Source organism: Excalfactoria chinensis, chromosome 4 (assembly GCF_039878825.1).
Source record: "Excalfactoria chinensis isolate bCotChi1 chromosome 4, bCotChi1.hap2, whole genome shotgun sequence".
NCBI lineage: Eukaryota > Metazoa > Chordata > Aves > Galliformes > Phasianidae > Excalfactoria > Excalfactoria chinensis.
Window position 1 is genome coordinate 66,615,057 of NC_092828.1, and position 19,244 is coordinate 66,634,300.

Genomic DNA, 19,244 nt, shown 5'->3' on the forward strand with positions numbered 1-19,244 from the left:
CCTCGTGGACTGCTATCACCTCTCGCCCTTCCTGCCTCGCAGCCAGCAGCTGCAGCGCCCAGGCGCCGTGCCGCCCCGCTCGCACGCAGCCTTGAAAACGAAAGGCCGGTCCAAGGCCGATCCCCGCCTCTCCCTGCAAGGAGCCGGCTACGAGCCGTGCCGGAGTGGGGGTGTCTCTCGAGACCCCACCCCCTATGACTCGGCAGCCGGAGGCGGAGCGGGCAAGAAGCCGGCGAGGAGCGAGGCGCGGCCGGGTCAGCCCGCGGTGATGGGGATACTGGCGTTGGGGTTGGCGTGCTGTCTGCTGCGAGCGGCAAAGGCCGCATTCCCGGTGCCTGCGGGTGCTGCGGGGCGTCCTCCGTGGGATGGAGGAGGAGGAGGGGAGGAAGAAGCGGCGGCGCTGCGGGTAGGTCACCGCTGCACAGCTGCCCTGCTGCCCTGCTCGCTATCCGCGCCGCTGTGCCTGCGGGTTCCTCCCTTCCCCGCTCCCGACGCTAGGGGGCAGCATCACAGCTACGGCCGGGTACTCCTTGGGTAACTCGTGCTCCGTGCCGTCCTGCGACACATAGTTAGGTTAGTTCTGCAGCATGAAACAAGGCAAGGTTAAATCTTATCTAAGGATGAAGTGTTTTCGTGCGCTTCCGTGTTGTGCTGCCCGACAAGGGCATCAGATGACTTTGACTCCACTTGTTGTCAATTTATTTTGTTGGTCTTATATCGATTTTATACTATCTGTGCACTTTATAAGTGTTTCTGTGTATTTCCTGGAGCTAAAATTAGTCTAATCACTTACAGACTAGCTTGATAAGAACCCGGGGTGAATCTGAGCGGAATCTGAGCTGAGCAAGTTAGCCAGGTGTTATGGCCATAAATTGTGCCAGGGAGGGAGGTTCAGGGTGGATGGGCACAAACTGCCAAGGCAGGTGGGGGAGTCACCATCCTTGGAGGTGTTCAAGAATGGTGTGGATGTGGTACTGATAGGCATGGTTAGGGGGCATGGTTGAGGATGGCTTGGTGGGCAGACTAGGTGATCTTTCAAGTCTTTCCCAACTTTAATGGCTCTCAGATTCTGAGGTCATATTTGCTGTTGGTAACCTTCTGCTCTTGCAGTTTTGTCAGTGCTGCTAACTTAATGACAGCCACAATACTTTTGTTTCTATTCAGGAAAGTGCTAAAAGAATTAGGTTACTGAATTCACCATCAAACGATAATGGATCGGCTTTCTATGGAAAAAATCAGTTTTCTCACCTGTTCCCAGAAGAGTTCAAAGGTACCGAACTGTCCTCATGTTTCCCACATGGAATATTTCTGTTCTTTCTAAAGCTGTAAGAGCATTTAAATTAGTTCTGGACTATAGTGATCACTTTATGGATTTGAGAATGTTGTGCCATTCCGTGACTGTGACCATGGATCAATGTTACCATTATGGCTTCTAGTAAAAAAGGTTGGGTTTGTGTTGTTCATTTGTTTTTTGTCGTTTGTTTAAGCAGATGTATAAAAGTTTGTATTCTGTGTTTAGCTATTTACTTAAGAAGCATACCTCACAAACTCCCCAGATACATAAAAGTGCCAAAGGGAAAGGAAAAACCTTTGCCAAAGAAGTTTGACTGGAGGGACAAGAAAGTCATTGCAGAAGTGAGAAATCAGCAGACAGTAAGTGGCGGGGATTTCCTTTTGCTGATTCTCAAGCACTGGTTAGAGACAGTTCCAGGAAGTACATCATAGAGCACGATGAAGGACAGGGAAGGTATCAGCACCTCCTCAAGACTTGGAGCACTGACATATGCTAAGTAACTCAGCCTTTTACAAAGAGTGGGCTTAGGTATAAAGCATAAAAGGTAAAAGTTGCTGATTGTGCAGTTATGAATTGTGTAGAATCCATACCTTTACCACTGAACTCCTCTTCTCTGGAGGTGCTTTTATGGCACATAAATAGAACCCAACTGGTTACATCCCAGACTGGCTACAGCCGTATAGTGCATTTAACAGGGTAAGCAGCACTCAGCTTTTAAACTCCCAGTATTTTTCCTTTGTGTAGTGTAACGTAGATTTTGCCTAGGAATAAGCTCTGCGCTCTCTGTTTAAATCACCACAATTGAAAAAGCTGAGAAAACTGTGATATCACCTAAGAGTTTTGTTTTCTCTCGCATCTAGTTTTGGTTTACTGCTGCTTATGTTGTAATCTTCAGACGACAGAAAACCACAGGCTGCTTCCTTAAGTGCATCCTTTTGCAGAACTTAATAATGTGGTTAAGAAACAATTTCTTCCCAAGTCTCGGTCTGTAATTAAGAAAATTGCATACCTAGCACTAAAAAGTGTCCCTTAGACCTATTTCAAAGGGCTGTTTTAATGTTAGCAAAAATGAGTCAGGAAGTAATCAATGAAATAAGATGCCTTGAATTCATTTCTAGTTTTCACAGAGTAGCACAGTGGGGATAAAAAAAAATCCATATTTGTAATGCCATAAAAATGAAGATAAAAGGTGAGGTAGTAAATGAAGAGCATTGGAAAACTCTTTATACTTACATTTTCCCATATTGTGTTACAAAAGCAAGGCTGACTTTTTTTTTTTCTCCCGTTTATCTTCCAGTGTGGAGGCTGCTGGGCTTTCAGTGTTGTGGGTGGTATAGAGTCTGCCTATGCAATTAAAGGAAATAATCTGGAAGAACTCAGCGTACAGCAGGTTATCGATTGTTCGTACAGTAATTATGGCTGCAGCGGTGGTTCCACAGTAACTGCTTTGAGCTGGCTGAATCAGGTATGAAACACTGTATAAATCTTGAACCCTTCTTTAGCACTGTTTTGGGGTTGTGTGTGTGTGTGTGTGTGTGTGTGTGTGGTTTGTTTTTACAGGGGAAGAAGTGATGGGGAAGAAGGAATGTATGCTTTACAGACCATCTGATTTTTGCTTGTGTGTATATGGTTGTTTATTTAGTCTAGAATTAAGTATTATTTCAAGCAGAACTGAAACTTGATTTGAATTTTATAGTCTATATATGTTGCTTGCGAGTGCAATAAATTCACCCACAAGGGATGAGAATAATATTCTTTGACCAGTGCAGTATTTCCATTGAAATCAACTGAAGCAATAGCCACACAGTGACACTATAGAAGAGGTCATTTATGCAAAGGTCACCGGACTGAGTCAAACACGTTGCATTCTCATTTATTTATCTCTTTGCAGACAAAAGTCAAACTTGTGAGAGATTCAGAGTACACTTTTAAAGCTCAGACAGGACTGTGCCATTATTTTGCTCACTCGGATTTTGGAGTTTCAATAACAGGATTTGCTGCATATGACTTCAGGTAACTGCTGTTGATTATTTTTTTAATTGCTGTACTTTCACTTCAGTGTTCACTAACTGGAGTCAGAGTAAGCCAAAGGTTTTGAGGATAATTTCATCTGAATGTCTGAAAAACTTAAGGGCAATAATATATAGCTGTTATCTAATTGAGAGGAGTGGGGCATAAGAGGTAGATGGTGCTTAGTATTGCCCACTTGACCAAGACTTTTTAACAGCACTGTATCTTTGGACCGGTGCCTATTCCATAGACTGTGTGCCCTCTGTTGTTGTAAATAAAATGTGCATGTATTTGTATGGGAACTGTTGGATCATGGCCTGAACCTTAGGTGAGCACTGAGTCAGCTGTGGGAGCACAGGTGAAGGCAGTTCATTTGTATGACCAGAAAGGATAGAGCCTGACCGCACCTCTCCTAGACCCCATTTAAGGGCTGACTGGAAGGGTCTCTTTCTGGAGATCATTCCCTTTGGAGTTTTTCTGTGAGCCTAGGACGTATGTGAGCACTTTCATTTATTTCTTATTATCCTTTCCACCATGAAAATCCTTCTAGTTATACGACCTGTAAAATACCAGCCTAACCAAACTACTCTGCTAATCGTACGTTTGTTGATTGTACAGTATCAATGTATGTTATGTGGTGTGTAGAACTCATAGGAGAAAGCTTTAATTATGTGATTATTAAATCTTACTTGAGTAGATTATCTCCTCTCAAATTGCTTTACTACACTAACTTTAAACTCTGCGTTATCACTCACTTCTTTCACAGTGGTCAGGAAGAAGAAATGATGAGAGTACTTGTTGACTGGGGTCCTTTGGCAGTAACAGTAGATGCAGTTAGCTGGCAGGATTATCTTGGTGGGATCATACAGTATCACTGCTCCAGTGGAAAAGCAAATCATGCTGTACTTATCACTGGTTTCGACAGAACAGGTATGTTTCCATCAACTGATCTTCTAAGTGTTGTTTTCTTGTACTTGCAGCTTGCCTCCTGTAAGTCAGGATATTAAAATCCATAATTTGAGAACTGCTTGAGTTGGTGTCAACTCAGTTCTGGAATTGCAGTCTGATCCCAGGAAATTCTTTTCCATGTTCCTTTGGTTTAGTGGGACTTCATGTCCCTGTAAAGACAAGAATACAGGTATCTATATCTTTACCCTAACATAAGGTATATCCAGTCTGTTTTTTGCTGAAGTATTAGTCCTCGCTGTGAGCAATAGGAGGCTTCTCTGTATAATGTCACCCAGTCAGCATCCTGTGAGAGACTAAAATTTAATTAACTGTATAGAATGTGAGCATTTTTGTATTTCCTAATTATCATTTGGCTTCATCTTATGAAAATGTATTTTCCAGGTATCATTCCTTACTGGATTGTACAGAACTCTTGGGGCCGTACATGGGGAATAGATGGCTACGCTCGTGTTAAGATAGGCAGCAATGTTTGTGGTAAGTCTGAGAAATAATGCAAATGATAAAGGCCACGCATTGCTCCATGTAAGTGATACAGTGGAATCCTTGCAGAGGAAATACAAATCATTGCCATATATTGAATGAGGTTAGATGAGTTCATATAGAAAAATAGTGGTGGTTAGTTCAATCTAGCCATGTTGTTCAATGACTGAAAAACATCATTCCAATGTTAAGGTACATAAGCCATAACAATTTATGCACGACAGTACCTTACCATGAAGAGGTAATGGTGTTGTCAAGTGTGCAGTTGTGTATCATCAGCCTATGCTAGTGATGTTGCTATATGCAGTGTAAGTGAAACAACTGTGGTTCTTGTCTGGTGGGTGCAGATATCTAAGTTCAGCGAGCAGAAATGGAAAGTGGACCTGCATGTGCTATGGATTTGTGTACCATGCCTGTGACTTTGTGTGCAAGACATAGAGGTATATCCTTTTATGGCTAAATCTGCCTCCTGCTTGTACTGCTGTCTGCATTTTCTTGACATTTGAGTGGCTTTTATATTGCTAAATACTCGTTTTCTGCCAAGTTTCTGAATCTAGAGGTGAGACGGGTAAAGGTGCCATCCAAGGATTCTGTGCCTAATCCTCAAAGAAAGATCTTGAGTTTTGAATGTGAAAGCAGAGGAAGAAGAAGAATAGATTTCAACTATAAACAGTGTCAGGCAGTGAGGAAATAAGAATTGTAGCTGTTTATTTTGGTGTTTTTTGTTTTTTTTTCCTGCTGCCACCCTATGCCAATACTTAGTATAAGGAAGAGAGAGGTCGTAATATGAATATGAGTTCTAGTAACTAATTTGGTGGCAAGTCTCTATTTCTAGTACTCATTACATTTTTTTTTTTTTGTTTGTTTGTTTGTTTCATTTATAGGTATAGCAGATACAGTTTCATCAGTATTTGTTTGATTCTGGCTGAAGACCAGGATTATCATTTGGCATACATTATATATGAAGATTTTGCTTCAAAGCAGCATTTCCTAAAATAAGAACAAACTATATGAAGAGTTCCTGCTTTTTAAGCAGTATGGGAAGTGGTCAGCTGGAATTTTTAGATATGTTTTTATTTGGCACGTGTTATGTATCAAATTTCCCATGGAATAAGAAGACTTTGAATCAACCACAAAGCGTGCAGAAGGAAGTTGCGAAGATAGATTGAAACTGCTAAGTTGAACTTAGGTACTGAATACTAAAAAGCACATCCCATTAAAAATTCTCTCGAGAAAACAAGAGATAGAAAATAAGGAATTTGAACCAAATAATCAGTGGTACAATGGAGTATAATCAAAATGATTTAAGCATCAGGAGCACAATGGCTGCTTTTTATTAGGAGAAGAGGGTGCTAAGAGAAAAAACTTATGTTTTGCTACCTGCTTTGGCTTTTCTAGTATCTCTGGTTGAGACACGTTTTTGTCTTCCACATTTTTGTGAAATCCTACTTTTTCTCTAAGACTAGATGAACAAAGGAGTGAAATAGCCACAGAGCAATCTTCTGAGCAGCCAGGGTCTCTGTAATGGTGTAGTCCTTCTATTCCAGTCTTTTTACTTGAGTAGATAGAACTTCAGAGCTCTTCCAAATTGGAAGGTGTATTTTGAAAAAGGCCTCAAATATAATAGTCTTCTAAATTAATTTGTTAAATGGGTAGGAAAGCAAGAAGAAAAAAAACTGTACTTAGATCAACCAAGGCAGTTCTAGTGGCTTATCATTGTCTGCCCTGCCAGGACAGAAACATTTGCAACCAAACCATTCTGTGCTTTACTAGCTGTCGGTTCCCCAAACCTCTTCTCTGCTTCACAGCTAACAATGAAACAGCTGTGAAACAAATGAAGAAATTATCTGTCATAGAAAAAAGTCTGGTAGTAGATAGCTGTAAGGTATTTGCATATTCCAAGTAGAGTAGACTTCCCTACAAAAGTATTAAACTCAGTTGAACTTGTAGGAGAGAGTTGCTGAGAGTAATAAGGTGGTTCCAGTTTTGCTGATCTGTATAACTACAGCTGGAGGCAAATGTAACTAGAACAGACAACTAAACGTGCATTTCTAAGATGCTCTGACTCTGTCACCTGGAATGCTTTACCAGTGTTCTTTATTGAGCACTATTATGAAAAGTATTGAAGCAGTTCAATAAGTTTTGCACTTGCTGTACCCTGCTAATGATCAGTGAAATGTTTTTACAACAGCTACCATGATTGTTCAACACTGTTATATTGTCACCTTAGTCCTTCTGTTTCTAAGAGTCAGTATTTTAAGCGGGGAAAAAAAAGACTTAGGTGCTAAACATTAGGTGCTATTTCTATCTCTAACAGGCTCAAACTTGAGAATAATAAAAGGGAAGCATTTTGTGTAGTATGGCCATACCCTTAGATTACAGACAACAAATAGTCATACACAAAATAAATTCCCTGATGGGATAAGAACAGCTAAACTTCTAAACAGGCATAAGAGTAATGTGTTTTTATGCCAGTATCAAACATTGAAGTTCCAGTTATGCTTCTGAAGTGACACAACCACGATTAATTGGAGCACGCAGATACAGAACAACTCGCCAGAAATTGAAGCCTGCAGCAAATGTATTTTCTAGAAAAGCATTTAGCAACAGTCCATCTATTGAGAAGATGATACAGCTTTATCTACATGGGGATCAAAGTCACCTCACTTTTATGATGCAACAATTTTATCCTTGTTTCAATGATATCTTGATTAAAAACCACTCTAAACAGCTGTCATATTGATGTGTGAATGTTACACTTGCTTTAGAAGACAACGAAAGAAGAACTAGAATACTGCTTTATTTGAAGTGTGAAGTAGGCATTTATCTCTGCTATTCTGAACAGTAAGTATTTCTAATAAAGGCCTTTATATTCTTGTGAAAGAACATTCCACAGACTTGGGTTTCCACAGATTCAGGATCCTATATTTGTTCAAAATCCAGCTTTTGAAGATCTTAAACTGAAATTCCACTTGGAACTGTACAGCTGATGAGAATTCACATCTTCAAAGTAAATACTAACATTAGGTAAACTGACAAATAGAAATATATGTACACAAAAGACATGATGATAATCCCTATAGTTTTTTCCTGTCTCTAAGTATAGATTTTCAGAAACAAACACTCAAGATCAGCTGACTATTAATTTGAATTGGATTTTTTCTTTAATAGAGCATGAATCAATGCACAATTACTTTTCCTACAAACGAATTTCTCCTATAAGTGGAGTATTCACCTAGTTCTGTCATACATAAATAAATATTTACACACCCATGCTGATGAGGACAGTTGCTATAGTTCAGGAATAGTACCAGTCAGGGTGAAAATTCTGAAGTTCTTTGCAGCAATCAGTCTAGAATGATAGTTCAGTCAGAGTCATCACTGCTAAAATAGGAGCTGTCACAGTATTCTGCTGTATAAAGGAATTTATGAATAGTTGGATTCATCTTTGGTATCCAGTGTCTTGGCACTAGAAACGTTGAAAGATTGAACAAATCCACGAACACCTTGTACCTGTCACTGGAAAAGACACAATTGGAACAATTAATGTTGCTATCTATGCTAAAGGAAGAGCCACAACTTTGAAATCCTCAGGAATCATACCCTCACACATTTAATAATGTTTCTGCACTAACCATTCTTCTCGTTAGTATTCCAGAGTTTAAGTTCAGTCCAACTGTTCTAGGGCACAGCAGGTAAGATTTAAAAGGAAATACTGCTGCATCTTTCTGCTGAAATCCTCAACATTTTGTTTAAAGCTCTGACCATTCAGGGAGTTCTGTGCTCAATTCAAGACCATCCACTGAGAAAAAGACAGTTCCTCTGTTCATTTAAATTCCATCTCTGCTTCATCCAACAGAAGGAAATGTTTCTGATTTTCACCTGCTCAGCCAGAGGGTATTAACCAAGTTTATGTGTCTTAGGTTATATAGTTAGAGGTTGCAGCAAGAAACTCATTTGTCGCACAGCAGGTGGGACTAACTTTCATCCTGCATCATGTATTAATTTGGGCTGGAAAGCACACAAGGTAAGCAGTGCAGCCTTGATGTTATTTCCTATTACAGTAATGCCTAGATCCCTTGACTGAGAACTGTAAATGCACTTTGCATGAGTGATCAGAGCCCTTTGCCACAAAAGGCTTATAAATCACATGTATCAACCTGATAAGTAAACATACAACTCGCAGGATGAGGAAACTCTCAGTATGGTCCCAAAAGAGGAATGACAGCTCTCTAACTTCTAGTGAGCTGTCTGAAATCTATCTCCCAGCAGTACATCTTTGAACAGTATTAAGGTAAGTAAAAGGAAGAAATGCATTATTCTTACCTCACTGTTGAGCGCAAGTACTGGTAGCCTGATGAACCTCCTGTGCCAGCCTTACTGCCAATCATTCTGTGCACCATGCAGACATGGTTATCTAAACAATACATTCAAAGGGTACGGCACATAGCCAGTGTTAAAATATAAACAAAGGGTCACATCAAGGTGAACACTGCATTATTAAAGATCACAGAGAGATGAGCTACTAGGTTTTCAGCAATGTAGGAGCTGAGTGGCATAATTAAGTCAGCTAGCATATAACGAATGTTAATACAGAATTAACGCACATATATATGTAATAGTTATCTGAACAGGGAAAGAGCAGAAGTAATATTTCCATGTGAACAGTCATCATGATGAGGGTTTGGGAAAACATATTGCTATCCCTTAAATAAAATTTTTCAGCTAGCTTAAAGCACATCCTGTAAGTGATAGCTTCACCTATGTATTTCCTGATCACAGGAAGCTGTTCATCTTTCCTCTTGGCCAAAGTAGACAGAAAGTAAATGTTATTTTTAAAGGACAAACTCAGAAGCTCAATGTTAAAACTCTAGGTATAAGTCTCAGAGTGTGAAATAAAACAGTTTACTTGCATCTAAAAGAGTATCTCCATAAAAGAGTGGAACTTACATCTCCATTTTGTCATGAGTACGTCGATATCCATAAGAGAGGTAAGAAGCTGAAAGGGAACCTGAAAACGGGGCTCCTCTCTTGGAAAATGAAAGAGAGCACAGTAAGACATCTCATGATGAGCTACATATTTCAAACTGTCACTTCAGCAACAAAAGACACTCAATATGTGTGTTGTTTTTTTTTCCCCAAACTGGTATTGAAACACCAGTAGAGATTCTAACAAGCACTTTGACCATGTAAGTTTAATCTGTTTTTCCCCCTTCTTCATTGGAAAATACTTTAAAACTTTCTAGGATACTTCTATAACATAATATAGCTGCCATATATAATATAGCTGCCAGAAAACACTGGAAATAGTTGGATACATCTTACAACATTACCTGTAGAAATAGATCATTAGAGCGCCCTTCAGTGCTTTATAAGACAGTCTTCTTTCTCCTGAAAAATACAAATATCTTCAGTTTGTTGCTGATTATCCTGAAAATGTAAAGCTATTTTGTGATTATTCTGTATTTATCCTATCTAAAAATTCAAATGTGTATAGTAATATACTGTACCTTTACTAAGCAGGTGTTCATGTCGTTTTTCATCAAATAATGAAAGTAATATATCTTTCTGCTTTTGGAATTCAGATAACAAGTCCTCTTTTTCTTCTGATTCTGGTTTGGCCTTTGATATTTAAATCAAAAAGAAGATTTTCTTTTTAGAACTCAATAGGGAAAAAGAAGGCTCCTGAATAGCCCATGATTTAACCTCCATTTTCATCTGAACACCTTGTAAGTTTACACTTTAAGTGTAAGAACTGTATTTTCAAACAAGGTAGGCAAGTCACTGAGTATCTGTTCTTTAAGAAACATATATATACTGTGCAATTAAATACAACACAATTCAGACGAGTAAATATTCAAACAAACTAACATCACTTTTCTTTAGGCCTAGAGGCCTCAGAACAGTTAATTTGTTTGAAGTCTACTTATTTTATTTCTTAGTTTTCAAGGCAAAAAAAAAGAGGACACTTTGCACAGCTATGAGTTAGAAAACTTAAATAGAAAACCTGGATAAATCAGAAAGTTGTAAGCATATTCTCAGGGACTTTATATATTCTTATGTTATAGTGTTTCTTCCATTAAAAATGCACTTATACCAATAGGCTTTACAGCACTTGGAGATTTTTATTTCTTGTTTCTTTACCAGTGTAATTCAAATGATCACACAACAACTAAGCACCATATACTAGTTATGGTCAGTATATAGTGACACTTTACTCATAGGCCTGAACTTTGTGGAGTTTTAACTCTGAACTTCAGATGCAAGCACCCATAGTTTCAGTAAAATTAATTTTCTTCCTGTTATACTTTCCCTTCTCTTGTGTGATCAAAATAATCCACATAGAACATGCTTAAGGTGTTACTAGGTGTCAAATTACAGATTTACTGAGATTTCCTAGTAATGTTTGTGATTTTTATGTTCCATGCAAACACTGACTGACAAGAATTAAACGAAACGAGTAACCAGGAGTGGGTCAAAATGCTAATTAAAAGAACATAATTTCCAACTGTTGCTGCATATAGAACGTACCTGTACTATAGCAAATTCTTCTTCTAGTCCTTTTAAAATATTCACTTCAAATTGGCCCCAGAAATCAAATCCTTCTGCCTCAAGTCCTGGAGTTCTTTCCAGCCATGCCTTTAACAATAACAATGTGTTCAACTATTCATAATTAAAAAACAATACTCTAGAATTGCAATTTATAGCAACATAAATTATACTGCTATAGTTCTGGTTTAATACCCACATAGGTGTGAATTACTGGCATAAAGATGTCCACATGGAAGATTTGCACCTGTATAATAATGCCATGCAAACACACTCCTAGTTTACAAGTTAAATTATCAGTTAGAAGACAAATGCTCTCTTGCTAAGATTCATTCTGTTGTAGACAGATGAAACAACCTTATTCCACATATACAGGATAAACTGAGATAAATCTCTATAGAACCATTTGCTGGTAGCGTCAGTTTTTATCTGGTCGGTATGAATACTGATCACACCATCTGACATGGGTTTCCATCAGAATATGTGATAATATAAGATCAAAATGCATGTAGCAATTAGCAACCTCTTTGGTTTCCTTTTAACCATGGTAGTGAAATAAGGAGAAAAAAGACAAAATCAGTATGGTCAAGCCCCTTTTACAGATAATTTTATTTAGTTCCTTCTTATCTGAAGAAGACCAGGAAAAGAAGGAAAATTACAGAGATTTCTTATGCATTCTATAGCAGATGTCATTAAATGAAAGCACAGAGAATAATTCTGTTACAGAGACATGGATGTGTTTATTGAGGTTTATTTTGCACTGTTCTTTAAAAGTTAAGTTTGCATTTGAAAAGGACAAGGGAGTTAAAGAAACTGCCATGTTTGAGCGATGCGTAGTTTTCAGACAAGGCCATTAAATCAAGGTAAATGAGAAAGAAACACTTGTTAATCTTTTCTCATTTTCATTTTAGGTTGGCATTTATTGTTTTCTGCAGTTGTTTTTTTCAGCCTAATATTCCTCACTAACATTGGAATATTCTAAACTTTTTCGTCTATAAAATTTTGCAGTTATGAAAAACAATGTAAATGGCCCTGCAATGTAATTTACTAGTTTAACAGTTACACCTTTTAGGCAAGAGTAACAGCTGGGGAAAAAAAAAGAAAAAAAAAAGAGTTGGTTTCATAATGGCCAACTCTTTCGTACTAATTTTGATGAGAATTCAAAATGTGGCTCACTGGAAACCTGTCAGCATTCTTGATTCTCTTAAGGAAAAAAGATTATGACTGATTAACAGTGAAGGACGTTCTCAAGGGAAAGGGTAAAACATTTAAGCAAGTTCTCAGACAAATGCTGTTACCTCCACAAGTTGCAGAAGTGTTGGTTCTTGCTCCGATTTCAGCAGTAGTTCATAATCCTCTCCCTTGAAGTTATCACGATAATGCCTTCTGTTATAGGGGACCCTTAGGCTTTGGGGAACACCGATCTTGTTCTCTAGCAAACGAAATTGGAGGCTCTGAAAACCTGAGGCTGGGCTTAAGTAGTCTCTTTGGGAATAGAAGAGAAAAACATACAAAAATACAGGATGTTATTTTACCATGATGGAGTTCTCTGGTTCTCAGCTAAAGAAATAACTACATACCTCATATTTGAAGAATATCAGATAATTGAAGATTTTTGGTACACTTGCAATTAGTGGGGAAAAAAAAGAAAGCTGATATATCTGTGCATGCACAGACATATATATACACACGTTTATACTGTGTTTTCAAATGTCAGCTCCGTGCATGCATTTCACAAAAGAAAAATTAGTGAATATAATTTTCTTTCCAGACACCAGAAGTAGCTTTACCCCAAATGCGTATCAGGAAAATTTCAATATCACTAAAGTGCCAATAAATACCTTTTAAGAAGGCTTGTTATACATAAGAACAGTTCATATGTATTAAGTAAGTAAAACCTATTCAATCTTTTTTCAGAACATTATTCTGAAGGATTCATTAATGGGATTCTTGCTGGGCTGAATTGTGCAAACTCATTAGATGAACCAATTAATAAAATCGATCTGAAATTCTGTATTGCTAGGTAATTGTAACACACTCTGAACTGCCAACAGAAGATTTGGGGAAAAAAAATACAAAAAATGACCCCACAAACAGGTGCTATATCTTTTTTTTAATTTGCTTGCTACATATTAATACTGTATGTTGTTGAAAATCAGAAGCAATGATTCCTCAGAAGATTATTAGTTCATGTATTTCTCCTGCTGCTGGAGACACAGATGTTCCAAACCTCCAGAGGAAACCAAGTTATGTTTTTCTCTTAGGAAACACTAAAAGACAGGGAAAATGGAAGTAAAACGATGCAGATGGGGGAAGGATTCTGGAAAGCACTAAGTGCACGAGTCAGGAAGGTCAGGGACACAAACTGAATAGGAATAGGAAGGCAGATGGTGAATTGCATATGAAGCTGTCACAAATGGTAGCAGAAGGAGCTGGTTGTGGTGAGATAAGATGTAGGAAATGCCAAATGCCTTCCAGGACCTGAAGGGGGACTAAAGGGAGGCTGGGAAAGAATTTATAAGGGCATACAATGACAGTACAAGGGGGAATGACTTTAAACTGGAAGAGGGCAGATTTAGGCTAGATATTAGGAAGAAATTATTTGCTGTGAAGGTGGTGATGCACTGGAACAGGTTGCCCAGAGAGCTTGTGGATGCCCTTTGCTTGAAAGCATTCAAGGCCAGGTTGGAGGAGGCTGTGAGCAAGCTGGTCCAGTGGAAGGTGTCCCTGCCTATAGCAGGGGATCTGGAACTAGGTGATCTTAATGGTCCCTTTCAACATGAAGCATTCTGTGATCTTATGTTCTCACACCGCTGAGCAAATCAGTTACTACAAACTATCAGGGTACATGCAAGCCCTTGCTTAAGGATAAGCAAGCACAAAGGATAAGAATTACTACCCCATGCATTACTGTGGAGGGATAGTAAGTATTTACCTGAAATCAAAGAAGTCCAATGCTGTCATGGTTTCCAAAACTGAGAACTGTTCCACAAGTAATTTCAGAATCATTGAAATTCTGTTCATTCGAGTAATAACCTTCAGCATGTTCCTTTCATCTCTTACCTTAATAAGAAATAAATACAATGATCACACAGAAAATGATATTCTCTTTACATTTTCTATTTATTTCAGGTCTTTTCACTGTTGTGCAACATGATAGATCTCATGTCATTTTCCACATGAAATCCCTAACAGCAGAACAATCTCATATTGAATAGAGCTCTGATTTTAACTGAAAGTATAATATTCAATTATTTAAATCTGTTTTTCTCTCTCTGATTTCTATTAACTCAATCCCAATAAGTGCATCTCCCAGACCAGGGCAAACAACCAGAAAAGATCAAACTATAAAAAATGAATTATGAAAACTATTTCATTAATCATCTTGCTTTGCTATTAACTTTAACATTGACATTTCAAATTCTGATTGTAAGATAGCTTTCATTTATCATGAAAATAAATAAAGAAAAATTATTCTATTAAGAAATGATTACAGTCAAATAAATGTTGATACCATTTTGAGAAAGCCAACATTATTATGACTGCAGAGGACAACAAAGAACATTTTCATTGATCATTATAAGAAAAAATGACTCATCCTTTCTGAAATCAAGTCTGATTAGGTCAGATTTGTTATCAATAGTTATGAAGTGTGTTTAGTGTTGGCTAAATGTTTAGAGATGTTTAAAATGCTTCTGTTATATTTGTCATTTTACAAAATTCTCATGCAGTTGTACATTATGATTTTGGTTATTGCTCTTCTGTTGGATTTCACAATGCACAGCTACTGCAAATAGTTTTGCTTTTGTGTAGTAGGTATTAGATGAAAGGAACTGTATGTAGAGTTCAAAAATTTGAACAAAAGCAGACACTGACATTTCAGTGTAAATATACCTGTTACCCCATTTTCAGTTCTGCATCTGAGCATGACGTTTCTGCAGTAAAATATGCCCAAACTATCTTCTGCAGTTTTTCAGTACTAGTAGGAAAGTATGAGAGTATTTTGGCTTCTTGGAGATGGATGCCTCTTGGAGAGGCATCTATGCAAAAGGCAGATATCAGGAGGAAAAAGGATTCCATCTCTGTGCACACTGTGAGGATATACATCAGGCAGGGAGGCAAGAGAAAGTGGACTTACGTGTCCATTCTGAAAGATGACCCGAACAGAATCCAACTCCCACAAAATCTGCTTAAACCAAAGTTCATAAGCTAAAACAATAAAGACATTGTTAGAAATAACTTCAGCATTATTATTATTATTATTATTATTATTTTCCTTTTTCTCTTCACAGCGCTGATGAGGAAAAATTCTTTTTGATTTGAAGTGAATAGCTTATGTTTACAATATCAGGGCATAAAAAAGAGCTGATATAAAAATGTATTACCTGCTCCAGTGTGTTGCCCATTACAAAAATTATTATATGAAATAAACTAGTATCAATGATATAAACAGAACTTCATAGATCATATTTTCCACATCGGATATTAGATGCACAGAATGTAGATTATAAAAGGGAAAAGAGAAAAATTCAGGTCCAACACTTCAGCAAAAGGACTACAGCTTTCCATTATAACCCAAGAGCTGGTTACAACTTTAATGACATCTACAGGTTTCCTATCAACAACAGGAAAGTGTCATCAAACCAATGCCTGCAAACCATGTGGGTATGAGCAGTTAGGGGACATCTAACCATTGTGCTGGCTTCTAATGCCTCTCAATGGTTAAGCAGGATTGAAGTTTCAGAGAAGGAATGAACCAAAATGCATAAAGCTTCCCTACTATCAACTTCTTAGCACCCTATTACTCAAGCCAGGAATAATTTCTTCACCTTAATTTCTCTAGAAAGAGAGCTGCCAAACTCTTGATTTTCCAAATCTGAATTTTATAGTTATGAATTCATAAGCATAGAGTTCATTACAGCCTTAAAAAAACATTCAGGGATATATACAAACATAAACACATAAAAAGACAGAGTACTTGTAGTGACCGGGTCTAAAGTAAAAACAAATCAGATGTAGCACTTGTCAGTGCTAAATAACTTCCCACAGCAAGAATGCCAAACAACCATTGCTCCAGTCCTCTCACCTACTTACCTTGATGCGTCACAATAAAGAGATGCTCATCATGGATTTTGTTTCCTTTCTTTTCACTCTGTAGCTCTTGGGCATTCAATATTTTGTTCAACTTAAAAATGGGAATAATAAAAGATTATTCGTAAAGTTCTCAATTCTGCTATTAGACATGGTATTCCTATTGTGTAGAGCTTATATTTAATGAATATATATACATATATTCCAGGTCATACGAGCAGTTAAAATGAAGATTTTCTTTGTAACTAGGAAAAAAAAAAAACAAAAAAAAAAAACTCTCGTCTAAAATGAACGTTCAGGTACATCAAGTAGAAAAGTTAGGAAAACCACTTTAAGATTTTAAAGTGCATACATAAAAAAAGGAGAAAACAAAATACGTAGCCCATTCTCCAGATCTTATATCAGTACTATTATATTCGGTGCAAGAGAGTTCCGATAGAAAAATTCTGTGTAATCATGTAATACATAACTATGTAAGAGCTCTGATTTGAGGCTGAAAGAGTTATTTCAGTTCCGGCATTAGTAATTTTGATGGAGACAAATTCATTATCTCACAGCTGCTTTAAAAGAAATCTTTGCAAGACTCTGTCAACAAGTTAATCTCTTGTTCACAAGTACAGAGCAATTCCACTCACTTCAGTTCTTGTGTCATGACATAAAAGGAAATGCCTAAATTATCTTATTACTTCTGACATTTTTACATATTTCTTGATTACTTCTAGTTGTCTTTTGGCTTTTTTTTCTTGTTAGTTTGTTTTCCTTTCACATCTCACATTACTGCAATGTATTTTTCCAGCCAAATATTAAGGAGTTTCATTCAATAATTTGGGGAAGTCGCACGCAGCCTTCTGATTTGCAGAAAAATTGCTAACTGAAAACTGTCAGATCAAATAAAACATTGTGCTGCATCACTTCACTGTTTAGGTTTGCCAGCACAACTAACTACTGCCAGTGCACAAATGGAAGAAGTGCCAGTCTTGTGTCCTGGCTCAAGTCTTCTGAACATCCAGGACAGTAAAATTCAATTCATTACACTTACTTGCAGGTAATCTCCATAGATAAGTCCACCTTTGCTGGCTTTATTTATTCCCTCTTGTGATTCGTCACCTTTTTCATCTTTCAAAGATAGCTTGCTAAATTTATATCTGAAAAGAAAAGTAAGAAAATATATATACTATTTAATTCAAGAACTATCACTATATATGTCATTTTATTAACAGATACAGCTAAAACTCAAGCAATGAAAAAATGACCCACTAAAACAATCTTATGAGAAAGAAACTGCATCTGACGCACCTTGTCACAGTAGTAATAGCTAGTAGCATTAAATCTAGCTCATCACATAGCCCTTCCCTGAAGGGTCCTCATACTATCTCCTTTCCCTTAGCAATAGCTACAGCAATCTATTTACAGATAATCATGAATTCCTCTCCAGAATTTACATTAGCTTTATACCTTTTAAAACAAAATAAAGAGAGGAGGAACTCACAGATACTTGTTCCCCATGAAGGGGCACCCACTCATGGTTCCAGGGTCCAAACTCACTTAGCTGCGCTCTGGGGAAAAAAAAAACCAACAACTCTGTTAGTTAATCCAAATCTGTTACAGCTGCCTTATATGTAACCTTATCTCCCTATGTAGACCAACCCCCCAAATCCTCTTAGCTCTCAGCCCATCCCTGCTATTCAATAATTACAGAAACTGTCATGGCACAAAGGTCATTAAGTTCATGTGGTTTTAGCTCTCTTATGTTTTGTTTCAAGCAGCAAAAAGAGAGTGGCTGGGATACTTGCCTTTTCCCATATGTCACAGTTTTTGTGCACTTTGCTGTATGGCTTTCCCTGATGGGGACCCAGGCTTGTGTAAGGGGTAAGTCAATGAGAAGTCTGCATGTGAATCAAGACAATATTTAATATTTAATTCAAAAATTGGCTAGGTAGGTTTTTAACCTGCAACCCCTCATAGCAAAGCATCGGTATAGTTTGAGCTTTTAAAAAGTGAAACATATGAAAAAGGAAAAGGAGAGGAAGATAAAGAAAGAAAACTGATATTTGCAAGGAAAACTGAACTGTTTGTAAAAGCTTTCAAGCAATGCACGTACTTTCAAAGTGGGCACACAGATCAAGTAGAACATGAAATAAAAATATATGTATGTTATTATTCTGGAGGTTTAATTTTTTAAACAATTTTTAAAATTTCATTTCCTCCTGCAAAAGTTTCACTCTCATTTGTTGACAAATGTTACTCAATTCTGTCTAATCATCAGCCTACCAGACCATGAAGTAACATGTTAGTAGTGTGCGCTTCTTTCGTGCCTGCCAGCCTGTTCTGAAAGAAGTAGAAGGTCACTTTTACTGTAAACAAAGTTACAGGGCCCCCGTGACCCCAGGCCATTTACTGTCATGCATCATGCAGTGGCGTGTTTGTGTTGGATTCAACTGTTCCAGTCGTTTAAGAGTAGATGGATGACAACAACAACAAAAAAATAATACGTGATATGTGGGATACATACCCTGCTAAGTCAGATGCTGTATATCATGCTATACAAATATTAGCTTAAAACTGAGTTCTCACAAAGCTCAGCCACAGGTAGGACTCCACTCAGGCAACTCATAAGCAAGGTAAAAGTGTTCTTTCATCACAGTATAAAAGCTGATGGAGCAAAATAATTCTCATCACTCATTTCTATGCATCTGCTCTGGATGCCAGCAAGTAGAATTCAAGGTGAAGACTGTGCACTAGTATATACATCAGAAATCTAGTGTTCAAAAAACATGCTGCTTCTACTGAAACTTCTCTATTACGAAGCAAATTGTCCCACTCTGCTCCATCCTGGTGCAGCCTCATCTCA

The 19,244-nt window shown here is 37.7% G+C and overlaps 2 protein-coding genes across 3 annotated transcripts; one reads left to right on the top strand and one right to left on the bottom strand.

Moving 5' to 3' along the window:
• The first annotated feature begins 3 nt into the window (after positions 1-3).
• Positions 4-7,628, top strand: CTSO (cathepsin O). The gene is made up of 8 exons (XM_072334759.1): positions 4-406; positions 1,165-1,270; positions 1,520-1,653; positions 2,592-2,759; positions 3,186-3,307; positions 4,071-4,234; positions 4,655-4,747; positions 5,638-7,628. Exons 1-8 carry the CDS (start codon positions 269-271, stop codon positions 5,670-5,672), a joined length of 960 nt encoding a protein of 319 aa, XP_072190860.1. The 5' UTR covers positions 4-268; the 3' UTR covers positions 5,673-7,628.
• Positions 7,629-7,808: 180 nt separating this feature from the next.
• Positions 7,809-17,951, bottom strand: TDO2 (tryptophan 2,3-dioxygenase). Of its 2 annotated transcripts, none has more exons than XM_072334756.1 (12): positions 17,883-17,951; positions 17,433-17,538; positions 16,397-16,487; positions 15,441-15,511; positions 14,238-14,365; positions 12,601-12,787; positions 11,285-11,392; positions 10,264-10,375; positions 10,087-10,144; positions 9,704-9,783; positions 9,080-9,170; positions 7,809-8,272 (listed from the first exon to the last, which is right to left on the bottom strand). In XM_072334756.1, the coding sequence occupies exons 1-12, from the start codon at positions 17,915-17,917 to the stop codon at positions 8,119-8,121; spliced, it is 1,221 nt and encodes a 406-aa protein (XP_072190857.1). In that variant the 5' UTR covers positions 17,918-17,951; the 3' UTR covers positions 7,809-8,118. The 2 variants fall into 2 exon arrangements, with proteins under 2 accessions (XP_072190857.1, XP_072190858.1); XM_072334757.1 differs by lacking the exon at positions 17,883-17,951 and adding an exon at positions 17,690-17,746.
• Positions 17,952-19,244: the final 1,293 nt, after the last annotated feature.

Coding starts and splice junctions, on each gene's coding strand:
- CTSO (XM_072334759.1), top strand. CDS start 269: ATGGGGATACTGGCGTTGGGGTTGGCGTGCTGTCTGCTGCGAGCGGCA. Junction 407..1,164: donor AAGAAGCGGCGGCGCTGCGG/GTAGGTCACCGC, acceptor GTTTCTATTCAG/GAAAGTGCTAAAAGAATTAG. Junction 2,760..3,185: donor CTTTGAGCTGGCTGAATCAG/GTATGAAACACT, acceptor ATCTCTTTGCAG/ACAAAAGTCAAACTTGTGAG.
- TDO2 (XM_072334756.1), bottom strand. CDS start 17,917: ATGAGTGGGTGCCCCTTCATGGGGAACAAGTATCT. Junction 14,366..15,440: donor TCATCTTTCAGAATGGACAC/GTAAGTCCACTT, acceptor TTTCTTATTAAG/GTAAGAGATGAAAGGAACAT. Junction 10,145..10,263: donor TGAACACCTGCTTAGTAAAG/GTACAGTATATT, acceptor TGTATTTTTCAG/GAGAAAGAAGACTGTCTTAT.